The sequence below is a fragment of the Sturnira hondurensis genome, unplaced genomic scaffold, assembly GCF_014824575.4.
Source record: "Sturnira hondurensis isolate 20B ecotype Veracruz unplaced genomic scaffold, ASM1482457v3 Scaffold0018484, whole genome shotgun sequence".
Classification (NCBI taxonomy): Eukaryota; Metazoa; Chordata; class Mammalia; order Chiroptera; family Phyllostomidae; genus Sturnira; species Sturnira hondurensis.
In genome coordinates, this window is record NW_028091115.1 from 283605 (window position 1) to 305947 (window position 22343).

Here is a 22343-nt window from a genome sequence, read left to right on the forward strand (position 1 = left end):
TAATTGGCCCACAATAAATAGAAATGTCATTTCCCCTTTTTTTAATATTTCACATTAAGAAGCTGTCCATTGTAGCCCTGGCTGGTGTGGCTCAGTGGTTGAGTGCCGACCGGCTAAAGGATCCCTGGTTCAATTCCCAGTGTAGGGCACATGCCTGGGTTGCAAGCCAGGTCCCTAGTAGGGACGTGCGAGAGGCAATCACACATTGATGTTTCTCTCCCTCTCTTTCTAACCTCCCTTCCCCTTTCTAAAAAAAATAAAGAAAAATCTGTAAAATAAAGTTTAAAAAAAAGCTGTCTATTGTAGTTCAATCAATTTTTTTAAATATAAAGGAATTAACTTTTATACCTGGATCTCTCTGACTTCGATTCACCTACAGTGACTAACACACTGTGATACTTGCTTTCCACCGTCTTCCTATAGCGTTAAAAAGCACAGAGAGCAAAGCACCTTTCCTGATGTTGATAGGAAGAGAAGTAAGATGTGCATGTTATTTGGCACTTAATGTTTTAACGATGGCAAAGGTAACTAAGCTAAAAAGTTTATAGATTTTATAGGATTTTTTTTTTTTTACCTGTAAGGCTCATACCAACCTTGAGAAGCTATGGTTCAATTAGTAAATTAGAGAAGTCATCCTTCAAATCTCCTGAGTAAAAGTGGCTTTGGGGGTTAAAGAGAGTATAAACTCATTTCTCATTCTACATTTCTTTCCTTTTCCCAAAATGATTTTGGGGGGGGTGGAGTGGGTAGGGAAATGTTATGTATAAATCTGGTGTATTTAGGGAAGTTCAGTAGAGCAGAATATTAATGTAGCTATAGTTAAGGCTCCCAAGTAATTGGGCCAAGTATATATCTGGTTCTGGATTTGAGGATCCAGATTTCCCAAATTCTTAGATCAGCTTTGGTTTTGATGTGGAAATAGGGTGAAGTCACTTGACTCTGATTTGAAAACAAAGTATACTGAGAAATGGGTTTGGCAAGAATGAGCTGTGGACAACCTTATTGTTCTATTTTGTCCCCTATTGGTTCTCTTGTTTTCCCTTTCTTTTTTTAAAGGTTTTGTATATTTATTTTTAGAGAGAGGGGAAGGGAGGGAGGAAGAGAGAAACATCAGTGTGTGGTTGCCTCTCACATGGCCACCACTGGGGACCTGGCCCACAACCCAGGCATGTGCCCTGACTGGGAATTGAACCGGCAACTGTTTGGTTCACACCCCATGCTCAATCCACTGAGCTACACCAGCCAGGGCTGCCTTTCTCTGAAATAGTCCTTTTTAACCCAGTAACCTTGCAGAGGTACACGAGCAGTTTCAAGTTTTATTGGAGTTACTTAAATATGTTATACTAAGATACTGTTCTCAGTATATATATGTAACATACATCAATCACTGAGTTTCACAGATCTTGGATTTTTTTCTCTCCCCTTTGACTGCAAAATAAATGCAAATTTCATGCATTCTATTGGGATTACTAGTATGCAATGCATCGCTTTGCTATGAGTAACCCCTGGAGCTGTATGTAGATGGGTCCTAAATAAAGGACTCTAATTATAACTTTTGTTTTTCATCATACCCCTTTTCCCACATCAGCAGGTGCAGAATTGAAGACTCAAGGTTCAGATCTGATTGTCATTTGAAAAGGGACCTCACATAACCTGTTTTTATTTTATAATTATTATTTGCATAATTATATGCAGGCAGCCATTTGTTTTTTAAAAAACATTGTAAACAAAAGGCAAATTAGCATGAAATGTCAAATAAATGGTTTCTGCTACATTTTACCATGGGTATGATGCTTTGGGAAGTCAGCTCGACTCTGTTGTAAAGTTTTAAAAGGATGAGCCCATGAAAGAGATTGAGAGTAGTGTTTCTCAGGAGGTGTACAAAAGATATATCTGCACATCCTTGATCTCAACCTTAATTTAAGTGTGATTAATAGTATCAGTAAGATACCTAGCCACAAAAGGATTAAAAAAATTAATGGAAAACTAATGTATCAAGTGGAGACTAGTTTAATGTGTTGCTCCTTGAAGCAGAAATGGACTTAAGGGGGAAAAGTAATCACGTTTAAGGATGTTGCTCCTAGGTGAAACAAACCAATTAATGTGGTCAGTTTAGAATGAGCTCCTCCACGTTGAGCTGCCGTTAAGTGCAGTCCGAAAGGATGAATGGGTACGTATACTGTAGGGATTTAATTGTGTTAGTCCTTGGCCCCAAAGAGGTAAGTTTCCACAAAGTCACTGTCCTTGCTGTTTAAAAAGAAATAGGTTGCCTCTTAGAAGAGTTTTGTTTAAGCAAGATAACTTGATTGATGATACCTGTATGCCCAAACTTTACACAGGACTGAAAATAACACTTTGTAGTAATTTATTGCTGTTTGTTTGTAAGCTGGGGATTTTTAAAAGAGGTGGATGTCGGGATCAACAATTTAGGTATTGGTCTCTGAGGGTGCTGGAAAATATCCAGGTTTGTTTATTCTCCCACTGCCCCTTAACCATAGTTTCATTCCTTTGATTGATCATAATATATGCTGAAGTAGCTTTGCTTTATTTAAATTTTAAATTCTTTTAAAATGTTTTTTAAAAAGCATTTAACACTTATGACTGAAAAGAGGTCCTCTTCAATAGTATCTGTTATTTTTCCTCTCCTAGAATCTATATTTTTGCTTTTACCATAATGTTTCTTTCAAGGGGGGCGGGGGGAGATGAGTGGATATGTGATTCCAATAATACTAAAAGTTCATGCTAAGCTAAAATATTATACCTTGACTACAAAATTTTAAGATTATTTTTATTTACAAGTTTTGAAAAATGTACATTTTTTTACATGGGTTACTTGTGCAAAGTTAGATTGAGCAGAGTGATAAAATGCACAAAAGGTGACAATGGAACATTTAGACAAAACATTTACAAGCCTTGTCCCACACTGCTGCTTAAAGATACTATCTACTTAAAAGTATAAATATCCAAAGAAAGGTTGCAAACATTGATCTTAAGGTTCTTATAACACTGAGAGGGGGAAAAAGAAACTAAAGCATGCAGCATTAACTCCAGATTTGAGTGGAAAATAGTTTGCCACAGATATGCCCCTTTCATTGGGTTAATTAAAACTCTGAAAAATGAGGGGGGATTATAAATCTGTTCATCTAAAGTAGCACTGCTCCTTTGAAAAGGTGAAAGGATCACCAACCTTCCCTTACCTTAAAAGCTAATGAATGATATTTCCATCCCTCTGTTCCCACAGCTCTTTAAAAAGCAGGAACCCAGAAGACTTCCAGTATAGTCGTCCCTAGGTATCCATCACTACTAGACACATCCATCAGAGGCTTAACTACCTAGCACACATCAGCAACAATATAACATTTTTGCCCCTGAATATTTTCGATGTGTGGTTGGTTGAATCTGTGGATGTGGAACTTGCAAATACAGAAGGCCGACTGTGGTCTGAACCTCGGCACGGGTGTGCCCAGTGAGGATCTTGCAAGGAGAGGATGTGTCAGTTACTACCATTGCTGTACTCCTTCTGCTGAGCCCTTCAACATGCTCCTTCCTACCAGTAAAAACCGTCTGGTAATTTGTATTGGTTAGATTTTAGAAACAGCATTTTAGACTTTCTCTTTCAAAATGGATGTTTATATGGATTTATTTCCCTGTTCTGTAGGTCATATTCCATTCACTCCTAAATGCAACGCAAGTGTTTCTGCTAGAATGAAACACTTCAGCAATCGTTTTGTTAAAAATGACATCCTGGTCATCAAGCTATGAAGAGCCACCACTTGTATAGCAATGAATTTAAGCTTAGAGTAAAGTACGGGAACAAAATACTGCCCTAAAGCTGGAGATGAGATACAACAGAAAAGGAATTAAGCATTAGTCATTTCTGCATGTAACCCAGGTACAGTACATTTGATCTCATAGAGGGTGTTTTTTGATGGTCAAGGAGAAGATGGGGTAGGAAAAGTTTGGCGAGGGAAGATGGAAACGGCACGATAACTATTTTGCTTTTAATGAAGTAAATGTAATGACACTGAGGAATAAGAAGGTGACAAATACATCGGTGTATATTTTTCTTATGCCCAGACTTTTCTTTTGTTGCACTCGAGTCAACAGTCACGCCAGCTCTGTTCTACTATCGCAGAAACACGTTTTTCATATTCCCGCTTGTTCTCCTGGTACAGCTGAGCAGCCTGGCTGTTTGCTGGGCTATTGGGGTTGGGCTCATCCAATAGAGACTATAAAGACAATTTGTAAAAGGTCAATTCTTTGACACACACACACACACAAATATATATACATATATATATCTTAAGATACTCAATTGAATTGTCCTAAGTAACAGCTAACATACTAATCTAAAATTAATCTGCTACTAGCTAGGCAAATATATATATTTTCTGGAGGCTTAGGTCTTAATGACCTACCCTTTCCCCTAAGTTACAACTTTCAAAAGCAATTCAACTGCTAATATAAACATATAAAATGCCATAGTGACATGAAGGAAAATTCACCTGTATGGACGTTAAAATGGAAGACACATCATAAGTTGGACTCCAGCGGTTCTGAAGTATGTCCAGACATATACTACCATCTGCATAGACTAAGAGCAGAGAAGTATGTATGTTAACCATAACGAAACCGCAAAACTTAATGGCATAGTCAAGACAAATATAGTCGAGAATACTTTGACTTTGAGGTTTAACAACATTTCCTGATCTGCTTCTCAGTTACCTCCCTAAAAAGAGTTCTAAGCATTACTAGTGAAATAATCAGGATGATAGAATGTCAAAGGTAATCAGTAGAAAACTAAGATATTTAGTGCTCATTCTTCTGAAGAGTGCTCCATTGTCCAGGAAATCATAACATTTTGTAACAGGGTCCCTAGCCCTCCACAGACTTTTGAGAAATTCATTCCATCAAATTTGTAAACTGTACCTGCTGTATGAACTAACAAAAGATAGCTCAGATTTCACAAGGTGTCATGTCGGCATGAAGATACTATCTGACACCCTGGAAAGTACTTTATTAGCCTGAATAAAAGACAAGCTGTTCTGGGCTTACTTCTAGGGAAAAAAAAGAAAATGTTAAGTTAGAATCACTGGTGGTGTTTTTTCAATATACTATTGTATAGCTGGCCCTCAACTACTGAACCTGACATTCAGTGGCCTAGAGTGGGGCTAGAGCATCTGTGTTTCTCAAATGTTCCGTCGTAATTCTGATCTGCAGCCAAGAAAAAGCAAAGTAGCTTCCCTGCTTTAGTTCTAGGCCTGTAGCTTAGACAGCAATAGAGTGCCATGGCCAAGTTCAGTTTTCAGCAAACAGCAGGATGCCTAAATACTCAGGTACCACAGACAAATCCATAGGAAGTGTGGAATACCTCCCTAATAAACAGTGTAGTAGTTTTAAATACTGTATTAAAAATGATACTTGTGCCCTGGCTGGTGTGGCTCAGTGGATTGAGCACCGGACTGTGAACCAAAGGGTCACCGGTTCAATTCCCAGTCAGGGCACATGCCTGGGTTGGGGGCCAGGTCCCCAGTGGGGGGTACATGGGAGGCAACCATGCATTGATGTTTCTCTCCCTCTCTCCCTCCCCCTCTCTCTAAAGGTAAATAAATGAAATCTTTAGAAAAGGGTGATACTTGCCATTCGGATGAAACATCTTAGAGACAAATCTAACCGTAGGTGGTTTATTTGGATATTCCTCAGTGAATTCTATTATAAGCTTAAATGTTCCTGTAGTTAGAAAAGACAGGTTTAAGAAAACATAGTTATCAGTGTGTTCAGTAGTACTTTATTCTTAATGCCATGTGATCTTTTCTCAAATGTTAAGGGGAATAATGCAAAGATATAGGGAGACCGAGTGAGAGATATAATTGCTCCAAGAATTGCTCTAAAACTGGACAGATATTGTAAGAACCACCACCCAAAGGTGATCTTTATTTTGACATTATTCTCCCCCAGCTGTAAATACAGCTATCTTAAACTCAAAATTACTACCTATAGGATGGCTTTTAACCACTGTACATTTTGAATACATCCTTAAAATGACAAACCAGAGCCAAAATTTGGCCTTCCTTCAGAAAACTAGAACACTTTAAAGGCCTATCTGAATCATCTTAAACTCTCCAGAGATTTTTAAGTGGACTAGAGAGAATGGGATTACAAAGGTTCAAAAACCAATGCAAGAAACAAATCAATCATCAAATTATTTTTTAAATAGAAGGGAATAGGTATAAAAGTGTTCACTGTTTCCTTTTTATGTAATGGCAACTCTGTAACAAAAATGGAACTGAATGTAAGCCAGAAAAAACGTCATAGTCCCTTTCAAAACCCTTAACTATGACTCACAAGGTACTTCACTATAAAAATCAACTTAATTATTCACACTAATGGAGGGAATTAATGGCAGAAATCACTTAAAAATCACATTAGATTACATTCATGTCACCAGAAAAAAATTATCTTTCTAATGAGGTTTATGCTACTACTAAAATAAATTTATTTTTTCTTGAATTTGTAGCAGGAGGCCCTACAGCATACTAGGTTATATAGACTTAGAAGGACAAGCTAGATCTCATTCGGGAATTGTAGGATGATGTTAGTTGGGGAGATTATTTCCTTCAAAATGTTCTTTTAAATTTGGTTTAATAAATTCAAGAAAAACAGTTGGGCAACTATTTTTTCCTGACTGAAAGCTCTTCAAGTAAACTTATGAAATCAGTTACTATCTGGTATAAGGTCACACATGTTCTATATTTCTCTGGTACATTTAATAAATCACTTATTCTAATACAACTGATCAGACTTCAGAGAAGAGTACAATTTGTTTCTGATTCTTTCAGAATAGGCAATTTATTTCCTCCTTGCTTTCATTTATAGGTTTGTTACCTCTTAAGAAAAGAGAAGACTACAATCCCTTTACTGCTACCATTACATAGAACAAGACCCAAAAGTTTGTTTCCTACCAGCAAGCTAGTAGGAAACAACTTGCTAACAAAGTTGCTATTGGTATGAAAATGACACAAAGTTTGAGACTACTTTAAAATGCAACATATAGACACATAGTCTCTAACCCTAACCCTAACCCTAATGGTCATTATTTCCTTAGGACAAAGAGTAAAATATCTTGGAATAGACAAACATGCCCTAGTCCAGGGGTGTCAGGCTTATTTTCACTGGGGGCCACATCATCCTCGCAGTTGCCTTCAAAGGGCCGAATGTAATTTCAATGCCTTAACAGTTAAGGAGCAGTTACATTTACACAGTCCTAAAATGACATTCAGTTCTTTGAAGGCAACTGCAAGACTGATGTGGCCCCGGGTGAAAATGAGTCTGACAACCCTGCTATAGTCCATCAGAACATACCTCACCTTTACCACCATCTGGTCATGAATCTTCCCCTTCTGAGGAAGAAAGCATATTCTTCCTTTTTAATACTATTGATGTTATGCAAGAAAAAGTGGGAATCAGTGTTGGAGTTCAGAACTTTGAGCTTCCTTATGTATCTCAAGTGCAGACACATTTGGCTCCATACTGAAATCAGATTAAATTAAATTATAGGTAGAAGATTTATCATCAAGGAATTACTCTAAAACTGGGAAGATTTCATAGTGCATGGAGCCCTCAGGTGCTTTGAATTAAAACCAGCATTAAATGTCATACCTGAAGGCAGTAAAACAACACATGAGGCAGACAGACATAAGTGAAACTTTGAAGGCACACAGGCCTGGGCTCAAATCCTTGCTGTGTTACTTACTGGTTGTGAACCCTTGGGGAAGCCACTCGACTTGACTAAACCTTAAGTTCCTCATCTGTAAAATGGGGTTAATAATAGTACCTACCACATGACATTGTTGTAAAGTTTAAATAAGGAAATGTGTACAGTAACATAAAACAAATGCTCTATAAATGTTCATAATTCTAAAGTTTCACATCTCTAGACCCAGCTGAAGGATGCAAAATCTCAAACCAAATTTCACTTTAATAAGAAATATACAATTAATGTAGTCAAATATTAAATAGGACTTTATTTCTGACCTACATCAAACACAGTTAAATGCAAGTTTAGTATCTATGCTGATGGCTCTCAAAACTTCTTAAGTTGAGCTGTCTGCCTAATATCTTGCTCAGAAGTTCAGCAAGGTGCTTGCCTAGCTAGCAAAGAGTCAACTCTTTTAAACCAGCTTGTTTAATATCTTGAGAAGTGAAACAACTTGCGATGTCTACTCAAATATAAACTAGGACTTACCCAAGTCTTACTCAAATTACATATTTATAAGGTAGTAGTTCTTATTTCTAGCCACATTAAACAATCAGAACCTCCTTAGTATAACCCTCAATGCAATTTTTGAGATCCAAAACAAATGTTAAATTTAAAACCCTATAATTAATATGCAATTGAGACTAGAACTTATCCTCTGAATATTTAGAAAGCTGGGTTTTAAAATAACTGAAAACTAGCCCTGGCTGGTGTAGCTCAGTGGATTGAGCACAGGCCTGCGAACCAGGATCACGGTTTGATTCCCAGTCAGGGCACATGCCCGGGTTGCAGGCTGGTTCCCTGCAGGTGAGCCTCCAGCGGGGAATGCATGAAAGGCAACCATACATTGATGTTTCTCTCCCTCTCTCCTTACCCTCTAAAGATAAATAAATAAAATATTTTTTAAATAAATAAAGTAATTAATTAACTGAAAACTGTCCTGGCTGGTGTGGCTCAATGGATTGAGCACCAGCCTGTGAACCAAAGGGTTGCTGTTTTGATTCCCCATCAGGGCACATGCCTGGGTTGTGGACCAGGTCCCTAGTAGGGGGCTCACGAGAGGCAACCACACATTGATGTTTCTCTCCCTCCTTTCCCCTCTGTCTAAAAATAAATAAATATATCAAAAAAGAAAATGTAAGCCTTACCATAGTACACAGTCTGTACTGATTTTGTTCAAGTGCCTGAGGCCAAAACATTGTAAGGAACCAGGAAAGTTATATAAATGTGTTAAATGGCTGGTGTATGGCAATAGGGGATGATATGATTAAACTGAAGAGTATATTCTGCTAAAGACATTCACAAATTCAAACTTTTGAAAATACTGGGTTGGCCAAAGAAAATACCTCTGTAGGCATTTTCTGCCATTTGGCCATCATCACATTGTGACCCCTGAGAAGAAGGCAAAGTACAGTACCTAAAAACATTGTTTTTGGATAACTAAAAATTCTGATTTTGAAGATAGTGCCCAAATATTCTATCACAGGCTTGCAGTTGCCCGGCTTTGTTTACCTGAAAAACATCCTTAAATGGATTTTTAAGTGGTTCACTAAAAGAAATGTACACCCAAATTCTTAAGAATACATCTATTATGAAAAGCAAAGACTAGTATCTTACTAGGTCTATTAATAATTTTTAGATGATGATGTGATGGAGAATGCTTTGTTCCACAGCCTTTGCATTCAGCACACAAAGCCAAACACTTTGATGAGGAAGCATTGCCCCCCCCCCCNAAGGCAAGATTCCCCCCCCCCCCGCCCCAGCTCTTTGTTTGGTAGTGTGAGCTCTTGGAAACATTTTCCTCTTACCTCTAGTGTGTGAAGTTAAATCAGAGTTGCTTTTGTTAAGATTTCACCTCTTTAACTAGGGCCTGGGTATTCCAGAAACTTCCACAACAAACAGTTCACAAGGAAGCAGCAAAAATAGTTTTGAGACTGCTAATTTATATAATACATTGGAAGCAGCAAAATCAATGATGCCACTTGTCCCAAATCAGTCTTTTCCAGTAAATCCCCTAACCAAAAATGAAGGGTATTAACAAATGATCAAAATGTCTTTGTATCCACAGTTGGTGTTCTAGACACCTGAGGGGAGCATTCTTGGATAGCAGACTGCTCGACAGAATGGATCAGAAAAAGAGTACTGTCATTTAGCCTGAGTAATTCTTTTCAGTAATGCCAGGGTGGAGATACACATTATCAAAAAAAGAGGCAGTAATGTCAAGAGGGGAAGTCCAGGTAGATAATGGATTCCATGAGTACCTGTTCAATTCATACCACTTAGAACAAGAGAAGCACCCTTGAAATATTAAAGTAGCCAGCCAACCCCCAGCAAAGTGATGTACTTTTAATAAAGCTGTGCCCAGCATAAAGAAGTCTAAAAGGAGGAGGGGTGGGGAAAAGAAGCCAATGAAAACAAAGCCTGCTGAAACTAAAGCAAATACGCAGTTAATCTGCACATAGAGCTTAGGCAGGAAGAACCAGCACCAATACCATGGAACAGAAGTCTGGCTATGGATCAGTTCAAATGATATGCTGCAGCAAAGTAGTGTGCCTTTCGGATCCCTCCCTCCTGCTGTCATTTCTTTTCATTGCAGCACTGGAGAGCAGTAATATTTACCCAGGGAGTGAAGATAGACATGAAGCTAAAAGTATTCAAGTGTCTGTCTGCAGGCTTTTAGAGAAATCTGAGTATTTGAGGCAAATTACAGAATTGGTTGTTCTTGACCTACCTCACAGCATCTTGTGGACTGGCAGCAACAAAAAGCAATCCAACTTGATAACATAAGTATGTACTTAGAAGCTTGCAAAAATGTTTTTTCCCCCATCTTCAAACTGAGTTATGTACGTGTGTGTGTGTGTGTGTATCTCAAATGCTACATGACCAAAGGAAGATAAGTCATTGAGAAAAGAATAACAGAAAGATCCTTTTCTTTTTAAAAAATATCTCAAATATTAAAGATGTCAAACAGAAGTTCAAATGCTTTTAATCCTCTTTTAAATGAATCAAACTTTCAAAAATCAACCACACACACAACTGAGTGCACATAAAGCTGTATCAATGTAATTTCCTAGTTGTACTATTGTAATATGGTCATTGATGATGTTGCCAGAGGAGGAGGTGGATGAAGGATATACAGTCTCTCTGTATTATTTATTACAACTGCACATGAATCTATAAATTACCTCAAAATAGAAAGTTTTAAAAAATCTTTAAAAAGCAAGTAATATGTATTTTTCAAGTCAAATCTAACTCTCTGAAAACTCCTTTAAAAATAAGAAACCATTTATACTCAAACTGGCCACTAAAGAACTATTTTAGAGCAGTAAAGCTGACAGGCATTTATTGCCAGATTGTAGAAACCAGATAGTTGTTTGCGAGGGATGCTTGCATCTATTCAACATCCAACAAACATATAAACACCTGCTGTACACAATCCCTGCCCTTGTGGTAGAATGGTAACCAGATGGTCTCTGGGATCTCTCAGTCTCTCAGCAAGTGGTTGGGTTGAATACTACTAACTCGGTATCTTGATGGGGGCTGAATTTTGCAGATCACAGCCCAGACCTGGAAAGTCCTTAATATCAGTGCTATGATGCTCCTCTTTAAAAAGTGATTGCCTTACCCCGATTTTTTTTAAGAAGCAAGAAAAAAGGTGCACTTCTAATCAAGCAGACAATAGCCAGAACAACCCGCCACATATTGGATTCCGCTCAAGCCTTTAGTAGGCAGAGGCTAGGGAGAAGCAGGTTCCTAAGTAGGAGGAACTTCCAGGATGACTAGGAACCCTTTCCCCAGATGATCAGGCTCCTGAAAGGTGTGTCTAAAGAAACTCTCTTACCATCCTCAAACGGGGTCCCTTCAGGCCTGCAACACAGAGAAAAACAAGTCAGTTCTCGCTTAAGGGGTTCCCTTCTCCCTGGCTCATTTTAGGAGATGGCTATTTTAGGCTCTCCCAACTCCACCTCCGGCAAAACGCCGGGTCTTGGGTCGGAAAGCCACTACAAATGGACGTTTCAGGCTCAGACACCGAGTGCAGGCCGCCGCGCCTAACCGCCACCGCCACCACTCCCCACCCCGCCCCCCTGAGAACCCCAAACGGTTCCCCTGGCAGCGGGAACCGAGCTAATCGAGGCACAGGCTCCGGGGAGGCGCCTAGGCCAGGCCAGACCCCAACACTGTCCCTTTCCCATTCTGCCTCCTACAGGGGCCGGTCCCAGAGAGCAGGCAGAGCCACCTCACAACCCCCATCCCTCGCCAACGGCCGGAACGCAGACTCACCCAAAAATGACCGCGTTCCAAACCATTATGTTGTTTTCGGACGGAGCCCCACTGACTCCGGCTGGGGGATCCTCCTGTAACCTTTAGGGAAATAGACAGGGGCCCTGCGATCCCGCAGCTGTGTCGCTCCCGGCCGCCCTCAGCCCCCAGCCCGCCTCGGGACCCGCCCTGCGTCCCGTTGCCAGCCCCCCGGCCGCCGCGGTCCCTGTCGGTTACCTCTTGAAGTCCCGCATGAGGCGCCGCCGAGCCGGGGTAGACATATCTCGAGCGGGGTCAGGGCTGGGGCATACACCGAGATCTCGGGTCCCAGTCGAGGGTAAGGGGACTGAGGAGGCTGAAGACGCCGAAGAAGACGGAGAAGAAGCGCCCAGAGGCACTGCACTGCCCCTCCGAAGTCGAGGGTCGGTCTGGCGCCGGCTAAGCACCACCCCGGAGTAGACAGGGGCTGAACCAACCTGGAAGGAAGGGGGGGGGGAATGGAACGCCGGACAGGCCGTACCAAGACGGGCGGGGGGAGGGGAAGCAAAGTTGCTTAGGTAATAAAACCCTCGTTGGGGCAGCGAGAGGGCTGAGAGGCGGTCTGAGGAGCGAACGAAAACCTGCAGCTCTCGAGGATTCGGTGGGGGAATGAGCCACATCCCCACCTGGGAAATTTAGAAAGGGACCCTGGCAAGCTTTTTTTCGGTTGTGTGTGTGTGTGTTCTAAAACCAGCTCACTTACCCTGGCCGACTAGCTTCATTAATTAGCGAGTTGTCCCCGTATCCCAAGGTTGGGGGTTCCATCCCAAGTCAGGGCACATACAGAAAGCAACCAATGGATGCTTCAATAGGTGGAACGATAAATCAGTGTTTTTCTCTATCCTTTCCCCTCTCTAAAATCAGTAAGTTAAAATTTTTAAATATTTTTAAAATATTTTTATTTGTATAGTTTCTATGCTTAGCCTATATCACGGGTGTCAAACTCATTTTCACTGGGGGCCACGTCAGCCTCGCGATTGCCTTTAAAGGGCCGAATGTCATTTTAGGACGGTATAAATGTAACTACTCCTTAACTAGGGGCAGGGAGCTCTACATTCGGCCCTTTGAAGGCAACTGCGAGGCCGATGTGGCTCCCGGTGAAAACGAGTTTGACACCTCTGCTCTAGATGATATAATTTTTGCATTTTTAGATAATATGATCTTTTTTACTGTTTAGCGATTTTTTAATATTTTACTTATTTATTTACTTACTTTTAGAGAGAGGGGAAGGAAAAGACAGAGAGAGGGAGAGGAACATCAATCTGTGGTTGCCTCTTCTGCTCTCCACACTGGACACCTGGCCCGCAACCCAGGCATGTGGCCTGACTGGGAATCCAACCAGCCACCCTTTGGTTTGCAGGTGGGCACTCAATCCAATGAGGCACACCAGCCAGGGCTAAAATTATGTTTAAAAAAATTTTTTTTAAGCCCCAATCACTTAAAGTGCTCGTTGCGGTTGGAGAGTCGAGAAGGGTGGAATCCCAAACTAGAGGAGGGAGTGGGCGGAGGCAAACTTGAAGCTTCTCAAAAATCTGGAACTGGGGCGGTTCATGCACATTAACCCCAGAACACGGAGACTGGAGAACGCTGTGTGTGACCAGTCAAAATCACTGAAAATCCACAGTAAATCAGCCTTGACCGTGAAAGGGGACTGTGGGTCGCTTTTCTGTGGAATGAATGTGAGGGGTTTGGGTCCCAACATTTAGGTCGGTGACACCAAAAGCACAAAATGGTAGTGTGTGTCCTGGAGGAGGGAATGGCAGTTAAGGCAAAATGAAGTTTTAGTTCTGCGCACTCACAATTTGGTTCTGGAACCACATTTTCCCCTTGACAGTTCAACGAGCCAAGCTGCTGCTATACGTTCAGAATCCAAGGTCTGAGAAGGGCAGTGGGTCTGAAGTAAAAGTAATGGTAAGATGCACTTGAAAAAAGCTGTAGATTACAGGAAGGATTCGAACCTGCAAAAGCAATAACATTTTTAAAGAATACTTTTTAAAGGTCAATCCCAAATAACTTAGAAAACAGGCAAAATATGCATTTAGGAATTTTTGAAAATATGAGAAAAATAGCCCTGGCTGGTGTAGCTCAATGGTTTGAGAACGGGCGTGCTCGATCGCGGTTCGATTCCCAGTCAGGGCACATGCCTGGGTTGCAGGCCTGTTCCCAGTTCCCCGCAGGGGATGCACGAGAGGCAACCATACATTGATATTTCTCTCCCTCTCTCCTTCCCTTTCCCTCTCAAGATAAATAAATAAAATCTTTTAAAAAAGAAAATATGAGAAAAATAGGTTTGGGTTAGGTCTTGGAGAGTTTTGAACACCAAGCTAGTGGATTTCTTGGAATATGGGTGAGCAAACCAGTTAGAGTTGTGCTAATCGGAGATTGGTCCCAGGAGGGCAGCTAGGAGATTCTTGACATATTCTATGAAACAGATACTGAGACAGGCAGGGATGATAAAAATGGGGAGGAGGGAAGAATGCAGAGCATTTGACAACAGAGAGATTATGAGTGAAAGATAGAGGAAGGAGTCAACAATGGCTGGAAGTTCTAAGGTGGCAACTGGGAGTTTGAAGGTACTGTGAACAGAATTAGAAAATAGAGAAGAGGGGAAGAGTTTGGTGAAAGGAGATTTGGGGACTTACTGAGTTCATGGGACTGGTGAGATATACATGTGAAGATATCCAGAAAATATCAGACGTGCAGAAATTTGTTTCTAACCTGGGAGGTGGGGGACACTTAACAATGGCAGTAATTCTAGCTGCTACTTAACAATAGGTACCTTCATGTCAAGGATTTATAACTCCCATTAATTCCAAAATATCAGTTAAGGCAAGTCTTCCTAATTGCCTCACATTATACCTGAGGTGGGAAAGGGGTACAAAAATCAATTTCAAAAACCTTTTCCTCTCATTTAGAAATGTGGACTAATACACACATGTGAAATCAACAAAAGCAATATCTACAAAAGCAAATCCATTTGTTTTCTATTGCTGCTTAACAAATTACCACAAGCTGTTGGCCAAGTTCACTTCTTTGTGGTTGTAAGACTAAGGCCCCCGTTTCCTCACTGGCTGCCAGCCATGGACCATTCTGAGCTCCTAGAAGTCTCCCACATTGCTTGCTTATTCTGTCTTCAAAGCCAGCAACAAAGAATTTCTCTCCCATCAAATTTCTCTCATACTCTGAATCTCTTTCTTCAGGAAGAACACAGTCTACTTTAAAGGTTTATTCAATTAAGTCAGGCTCACTGCACGTAATATCCTCTCTTAAAATCATCTGATTTGTAGCTTTAATTACACCTCCAAAATTCCCTTACAGCAGAACCTACACGAGTGTCTGACCAAATAACCAAAAGAAGGTGTGTGTACATCGATAGCCAGGAATCTTGATGGAGGGGGTGGCATTTTAGAATTCTGCCAACTAGAGCCGCAGCAAGATATGTAGCAGAAACATGGGAATCCACGAATGCTGAGGGACAGCATAGCAGGTGACTCATCTGTCTGGTGAGGTGGGAACTTCCTGGCATGGGTCTAGTTTCACCTTTGTTTCAAAAGACATGAAAGCAGGGCTTGGGAGAGAACTCGATCAGTTTCTATGAAGACGATAGCACCAACAAGGACATGGAACTAACCATGTTCTGGGGTTAGTGGGCAGATTAACGTGGTGAATGGAGAATGAGGGGACCTCCACTTGGAAAAGTGGGGGTGACAGAAGTTGATTAGATGCCTCCAAATGCAAGGATGAGGCATTTAGGAGTGGTAGGCAGCTTTCATACATGTTTGAGCCTAAGAGAGATGTGTTGAAAACACGCTACTGAGAAGTGGCATGCAATGTACTAGACAAGTAGGAGAGAGACTGGGAATCTCCTGACACTGGATGTAAATGTCTGAAAGTTATCAAAGGCTAGAGATGTGTTTGAGCTTGTTGTGGGCTTGTCTGTTTTCTGCAGCTCCTTTGCTCTTTCTTCCATGGAGTATCTAACCAAGAAAACTCGGGAGCATGAACCAATGCAGTTTGGAAGCTCCATGGCACCAGGCCGTGGGGAGAGTACCCTGACCATACAGGGGAACTGCATTGCAGGAACGTGGTACCACCCTATTGCTCAGCAGAAGCAGGGTTGTCGCAGCAAGCGGCAACACAGAAGAGTGTCCTCCAGCACAGAGAATTGTCAGGCTAGAACATACTAACCATGGCAGAGTTGACCAAGCAATCCTTCCACCCTCTTCTCACCACTGCATCTCGAAGAAATAGCCTCTTCAAAGTCAAACATCCCCTTTACCCAAGAACAGGGATCAAGAGACTGCAAGTCCTTTTCTGTTTAAAGTGAGTTAGCAATGCAGCTTCAGGGAAGAGTTTTTAAAAGTCCAAATTAGCCACAGGCAAGGATTTGAGAATTTTCCTAAAAGGAGGACTGTGAAATATGGGAGTACATGACTAGGGAGACTGTAGACTTTCATTCGTGAAACTTTCAAATTGCAGAATAGATTGTGATTTCCCTAACTAATTTGGGTTGGAAGGAGAGACTGGATAAACATTCATTTCCTGCCCATGAGGCCATTTGTATTTCTGTTAGTCAGTGAAGACAAGGAATTTTATTTTCCCATAGTTTTCGCTTCTATTGATAAAATGTACAAATGGCAACCAAGAAACCACAAATAAAAGGTCTTTTCTTGACCCCAATAATGTCAGAAGACAAGTCAAGAGAATCATATATGAAACAAGTTGTCACAGTGTGGCTTTGACAATAAAAGTAGTGCTATGCTGTTTATCTATAGGCCCTAGGATATAGGGAGAGAGGAGAAAGAAGAGAGAGAGAAGGGGAGGGAAGGGGAGGAGGGAGAGGAAAAAGAAAAAGTGAAGCTGAGTGAAAGGGGGAAATTAGGGTATGAACATAGGATTTTACTACTAGCCGATTTTTTTAAATTTTATGTTTATTTATAAAAATGTTTAATCAGTTTTAGATAATTGATTTTTTTTAAAAAAACATTTTTAGTTGTTGTTAAAGTACAGTTTTTCTGCCTTTTCCCCCCACCCCTCCCCTACTAGCTGCGTTGTTGAATCACGAGAACAAAGGCGTGGTACGACAGGCTGAATAATGCACCCCCCCCACCCTCCTCAGGACCTCATAATAATCTCTGGAACCTGTGAATACATTGCCTTAAATTGAAAAGGGGGACCTTGCAAATGTGGTTAACTTTAAGAATCTTAAGAATCTTGAGAATCTTGTATCCAGGGTTAAACTGGTGGGCCTGATGCAATCATGCAGGTCCTTCTAAGAGAGAAGGAGGAGTCCGAATTCAGAGAGAAGGGCATATGACATAAGAATCAGAGATTGGAATGATAGAGCCACCATCTAAGGAGCCGAGGGATGCGGACAGCCCCTAGAAGCTGGAAAAGGCCAAGAATGGGTTCTCCCCTGAGGACTCCAGCCCTGCTGACATCTTGACTTTAGACAAGTGAGGATGATTTTGGACTTCTAATCTCCAGAGCTGTAAGATAATAAATTTGTGTTTCTTAAGTCACAAGGTAGTTTGTTACAGCAGTAATAGGAAACTGATACACATGGCTACAATGTTGTGTATAAAAATGTAATCAAACCAGCTACATCCACCAAATCAAGCCTGCCGTCTTTGCCCCTATGGTCTGCAAGCTCTATATTTTTAAATGGTGGAGAAATGATCCAAGGGAGAATACTATTTAATAATATTTCGCAGCACATAAAGACTATGATATTCAAATTTCGGCGTCCCCGAAGTTTCACCGGGACACGGCCATGCTCTTGCATTTATGTATTGCCCATGGCCGCCTCTGTGCTTTGATGGCAGAGCTGAGCATCTGTGACAGAGACCGTATGTGGTGCTCTCATCCCTTCACGCTGTTGGTTGGTTGACTGCAAATCCCAGCGACACACACTTACAATTCAATAGCGTTTGCAGTGTCACCATATTGTGGCCTTTAAAAAAAATTGAAGTGCATACCTGTCATGTCAAAACAAGAAAATAAAAGTGGATTTTGAATAGTATACTTTTAAGTGTAGGTTACTTGGTTATCAAAGTAGCTGTCAAACAAAGCATTGTGTTTATTACACGGTGATGCTCTAGCACTGCTAAAAGAATACAATGTATATGGCTGTTACCAAACTAACCACATATCACAATGTTCCCAGCTCTCAGGAAAGCAATGATTAGAAAAGTTAGAAAGTTTAAAATGGAATAATTATTATAGCAGAGTTCTTCACAAAAAAAAAAGAAAAAAGAAAATGCAACTGTGGTCAAAGTGAGTTTCTGAGTGGCTCATTTGTTAGCCAAGGAAGGAAGGAAAGCATTTACTGATGGTGAGTTAATTAAGTTGTGTTTGATTTCAGAAGCCAGAGAAATGTGTCCAGGGAAAGTGAACTCTTCAAAAACTATTAGCCTTTCAACAAGAACAGAAACTCAAAGAGTTAAGGACGTTGGAAGCAGCATCAATAGTCATTTTTTTAAAACAGGGCAAATAATTTCCAGTGGTTTTCCGTGGGTCTTGATGAATTCACAGATGTTACCAATACTGTTCAGTTGTTTCCTCAGAGTTAACGCTGAGTTTAAAGTGATGGAACAATTGGCCTGTATGAAGAGTTTGTGAGAAACAACTGCAGATGAGAATATTTCCAAAGAAGTCAAGAAATGCTAGTTCAATACAACCTGGAGTAGAATCGGCTAATGTGTGTTACAAATATTTATGAAGAAGAAAGGACAAATATACAAAGCTTGGGAAAATGTAAGTTTAAATATCATGGCTGTTCATTTCATTATTAAACAGCAGGTACTTTGCAGGAAAATATTTGACTCTCTCTTGTGTTATTCAACCATGAATGTCAACAATGTATTTCATTCACTTTGATGGACTAAATCATTGTCAGTTTCATGAATTTTTGTCAGAAATAGAAGCTGAATATTCTGACTTGGCCTACTAACAGCAGTTCATTAGCTTAGCAGTGCTCTTTTTAAAAGTTATTTTAAAGCTCAGGGACGAGATTGGAAACTTTCTGAATGAGAAAATCCGCCCTCAACCACTATTATTGAACGCTGAATGGATTTTGAAATTACCTTCTACTTTAGACTTGGTAATGTTACTTAATGCACTGAGCCTAAAATTACAAGGCCAAACTCTGCTTATATGTGAAACTTGTTCTGCAGGAAATTTATTTCACTGACAACTAACACTGTTTGAATCACATGTGATGTGAAGTTACTTTAATCACTTCCTGTGCTGTAAAAAGTTAAAACAAAAATGAGGATTTGCATTCCCACACAAATTTGCAGTGGCTGTATTTTCTGAGCTCAAGTTACAGTCACAGCAGCATCTTTTGGACCTTGGTACAAAGTGCAAAGGCAATTTGTGTATTTCAACATTCGTTTGTGCATTTGAGGAACTTCCACCTAAATTTTAATTGGAAATGATTACTCTGCAACATAATGACATGCTAAAAGGCAAATATTAAGAGAAGAATCTAATTGAACTCTCTAAATGCCTTCTAAGGGATGAATATGCTCAATTAAAATCAGTTGCTTGTGGATTGATATCAGTATTTGGCAGTACTTATCTGTGTTAATTTTTTTTAGAGATGAAACACACAAACTCTCATTACAGATAAACGTTAACAGATGAATATTTTCAATTTATTTATTTATTTATTTTAGACAGAGGGGAAGGGAGAAAGAGAGGGAAAGAAACATCAATATGTGGTTGTCTCTCACATGCCCCCCCCCCCACTGGGGACTTGGCCACAACCCAGGCATGTACCCTGACTGAAAATTGAACCAACGACACTTGTTCACAGGCCAACACTCAATACACTGCGCCATACCACCCTGGGCTGCAATTTACTTTTTTTTTTAATTTTATTTATTTATCTTAGAGGGGAAGGGAAGGAGAGGGAGAGGGAGAGAGAGAGAGAGAGAGAGAGAGAGAGAGAAATATCAATGCATGGTTGCCTCTCATTCGCCCCCCGCTGGGAACCGGGAACTGGCCTGCAACCCAGGCATGTGCCCTGACCGGGAACCAAACCACGATCGTGTGGTTCGTAGGCCCGCGCTCAATCCACTGAGCTACACCAGCCAAGGCTGCAATTTACTTTTAAAAAAATATATTTAAGGCCTTCATTAATAGGTATGTGCATTTGACTTTAAAAAATCAAATTGTAAACTTTTGTTACAAAGTAAAAATGAGGTTCTTAAACATGTCAAATTACTCATAAATGAAACAATTTTAAAACCTTTAAAGGTGTATTGAGATTGTAGCTGATTTTGATGATAGGGAACACTCACTTTGAACCCTAGTTACGTGAAATGTCATCCCTCCATCAAAGAATGCCATTCTTCTCATTAGTAGACCTGTATTACACACACACACACACACATACAATATTTTGAATTTCATCAATAAATATTTGTGGAAATTTGTTTTCTCTCTTGTTATACTAGTACCTACCTAATGTTCTTGATTTTACCTCTTGGCCCTAAAAGCCTAAAACATTTATTGTCTAGCCCTTTACAGGAAAAGTTTATCCACTTCTGCACTAGACTAAGCCACATGAGTGGGTGAGACTATTTATAATTGATGACTACAGTAGAAGATCAATAAATACTGAATAACAGAATCATCAGGATGAGATTGGACTAAGACGTAGGAGTAAATACTGTAATTCTTTAAGAGATGCATTAATATGTCCTTTATGCTTTGTTTAACTCATGTTTGTTTGAGGGCTAGCAGATCACTTTAAATTCCCATCCGTTTACATCTTCTGTATCTTGAACACAAAACTTCTTCCAGCCAACCGGTTAATTTTCTAGTAGTAAGCTCCTGCAATCTTCAGTAAACTCTCTTAAAAATCCACTATTTTGGCATCATCATTTGGATTATTGAAGGCATTCAATGTAAACTATCTCATTGTCCTCATTCTGGATGGTTCCAGGATTCTGTCCTCCACAAAAAGCGTTCTGAGAGAGTTTCTGGGTTGGGGAAAGGAAAGGCAGAAGACGTTCCCTTATACCTGTGGCAAACAATATCATTAAGATGCATCTGCTTGCAAATCATTTATATGACTAGGGTCTAGTATCCAAGATATATAACAACTTATGCAATTCAACAACAAAATGAGAAATAACCCAATTAAAAACGGACAAAGGATTTGAATAGACATTTCTTCAAAGAAGATATATAAATGAGAAATACACATAAAAAGTACTCAACGTCCCTAGGCATCAAGGAAAGGGAAATCAAAACCACAATGAGCTACCACTTCACACCCACCAGGATGGCCATGATCAGAAAGACAGACGCAAATAATTACTGGTGAAGAAGTGAAGAAATCAGAAACCCCCCATGGATGCATTCCTGGTAGGCATAGTAAAGCCACTTCGGAAAACACTCTTGGCAGTTCCTCAAAAGGTTAAACATCAAGTTATTATATGACCCAGCAATTCCACTCCTAAGTATATACCAAAGAGAACTAAAAACATATGTCCGTACAAAAACTTGTACACCAGTGTTCATAGTAGAGTCAGTCATATGCAAAAATTAGCAACAGTGCAAACGTCCATCAACTGATGAATGAAGAAACAAAATGTGGTATATTCATACAACAAAATATTATTCAGCTATAAAAAGGAATGAAATTCCATTTCATTGATTCATTACTACTTTTTACTGAAAACATTACAGTATATTAAGTGAAAGAAGCCAGACTCTAACAGCCACATATTGTATTATTTCATTCGTATGAAATGTCCACAAGAGGCAAACCCATAGAAACCAAAAGTAAATGAGGGGTTGCCGGGTCCCGGAAAGAGGTGGGGAGTGACTGCTAATCAAATGGGATTTCTTTTGAGGATGATGAAAATATTCTGAAATTAGATAACAGTGATGGTTGTACAACTTTGTGAATATACTAAAAACAAAAAAAACAAAACAAAAAAGAAACCCACTGAATCGTACACTTTATATTTTATGTTATGTGAATTATATCTCAGCTTTAAAAAGATGTCTCAACTTCATTAGGTACTCATCCTGAATACGGCCATTAAAATCACAGAGGCACACCTAAAATCTGTATTATGCCTATTGTGCAAATATAGTTCTTTGTTTTATCTGATTTTATATATAAACATATAGGCATATACATACGCATACATGGAAAGATATATAAATAATTTAAATAATGTTAAAGGTGTCCCAAGTAAAGCCGTCACAGTTAACGGCCAAGGCAAAGGAGGATCTGGGAGACTCTAGACGCCCCCGAACTTATTAG

General features: G+C 40.0%; 1 protein-coding gene across 1 annotated transcript; it reads right to left on the reverse strand.

Moving 5' to 3' along the window:
• Positions 1–3606: 3606 nt before the first annotated feature.
• On the reverse strand, positions 3607–12495 carry UBE2A (ubiquitin conjugating enzyme E2 A). The gene is made up of 6 exons (XM_037069124.1): positions 12254–12495; positions 12038–12118; positions 11598–11623; positions 5641–5730; positions 4506–4594; positions 3607–4229 (listed from the first exon to the last, which is right to left on the reverse strand). The coding sequence occupies exons 1-6, from the start codon at positions 12295–12297 to the stop codon at positions 4101–4103; spliced, it is 459 nt and encodes a 152-aa protein (XP_036925019.1). The 5' UTR covers positions 12298–12495; the 3' UTR covers positions 3607–4100.
• Between the last annotated feature and the right edge of the window lie 9848 nt (positions 12496–22343).

Excerpts from the sequence above, each read along its gene's own strand:
- UBE2A (XM_037069124.1), bottom strand. The coding sequence starts at position 12,297 with ATGTCTACCCCGGCTCGGCGGCGCCTCATGCGGGACTTCAAGAG. Across the intron at positions 11,624-12,037 it reads TGGAACGCGGTCATTTTTGG|GCCTGAAGGGACCCCGTTTG; the intron begins GTGAGTCTGCGT and ends TCTGTGTTGCAG. Across the intron at positions 5,731-11,597 it reads AGGGACCCCGTTTGAGGATG|GAACATTTAAGCTTATAATA; the intron begins GTAAGAGAGTTT and ends TTCTAACTACAG.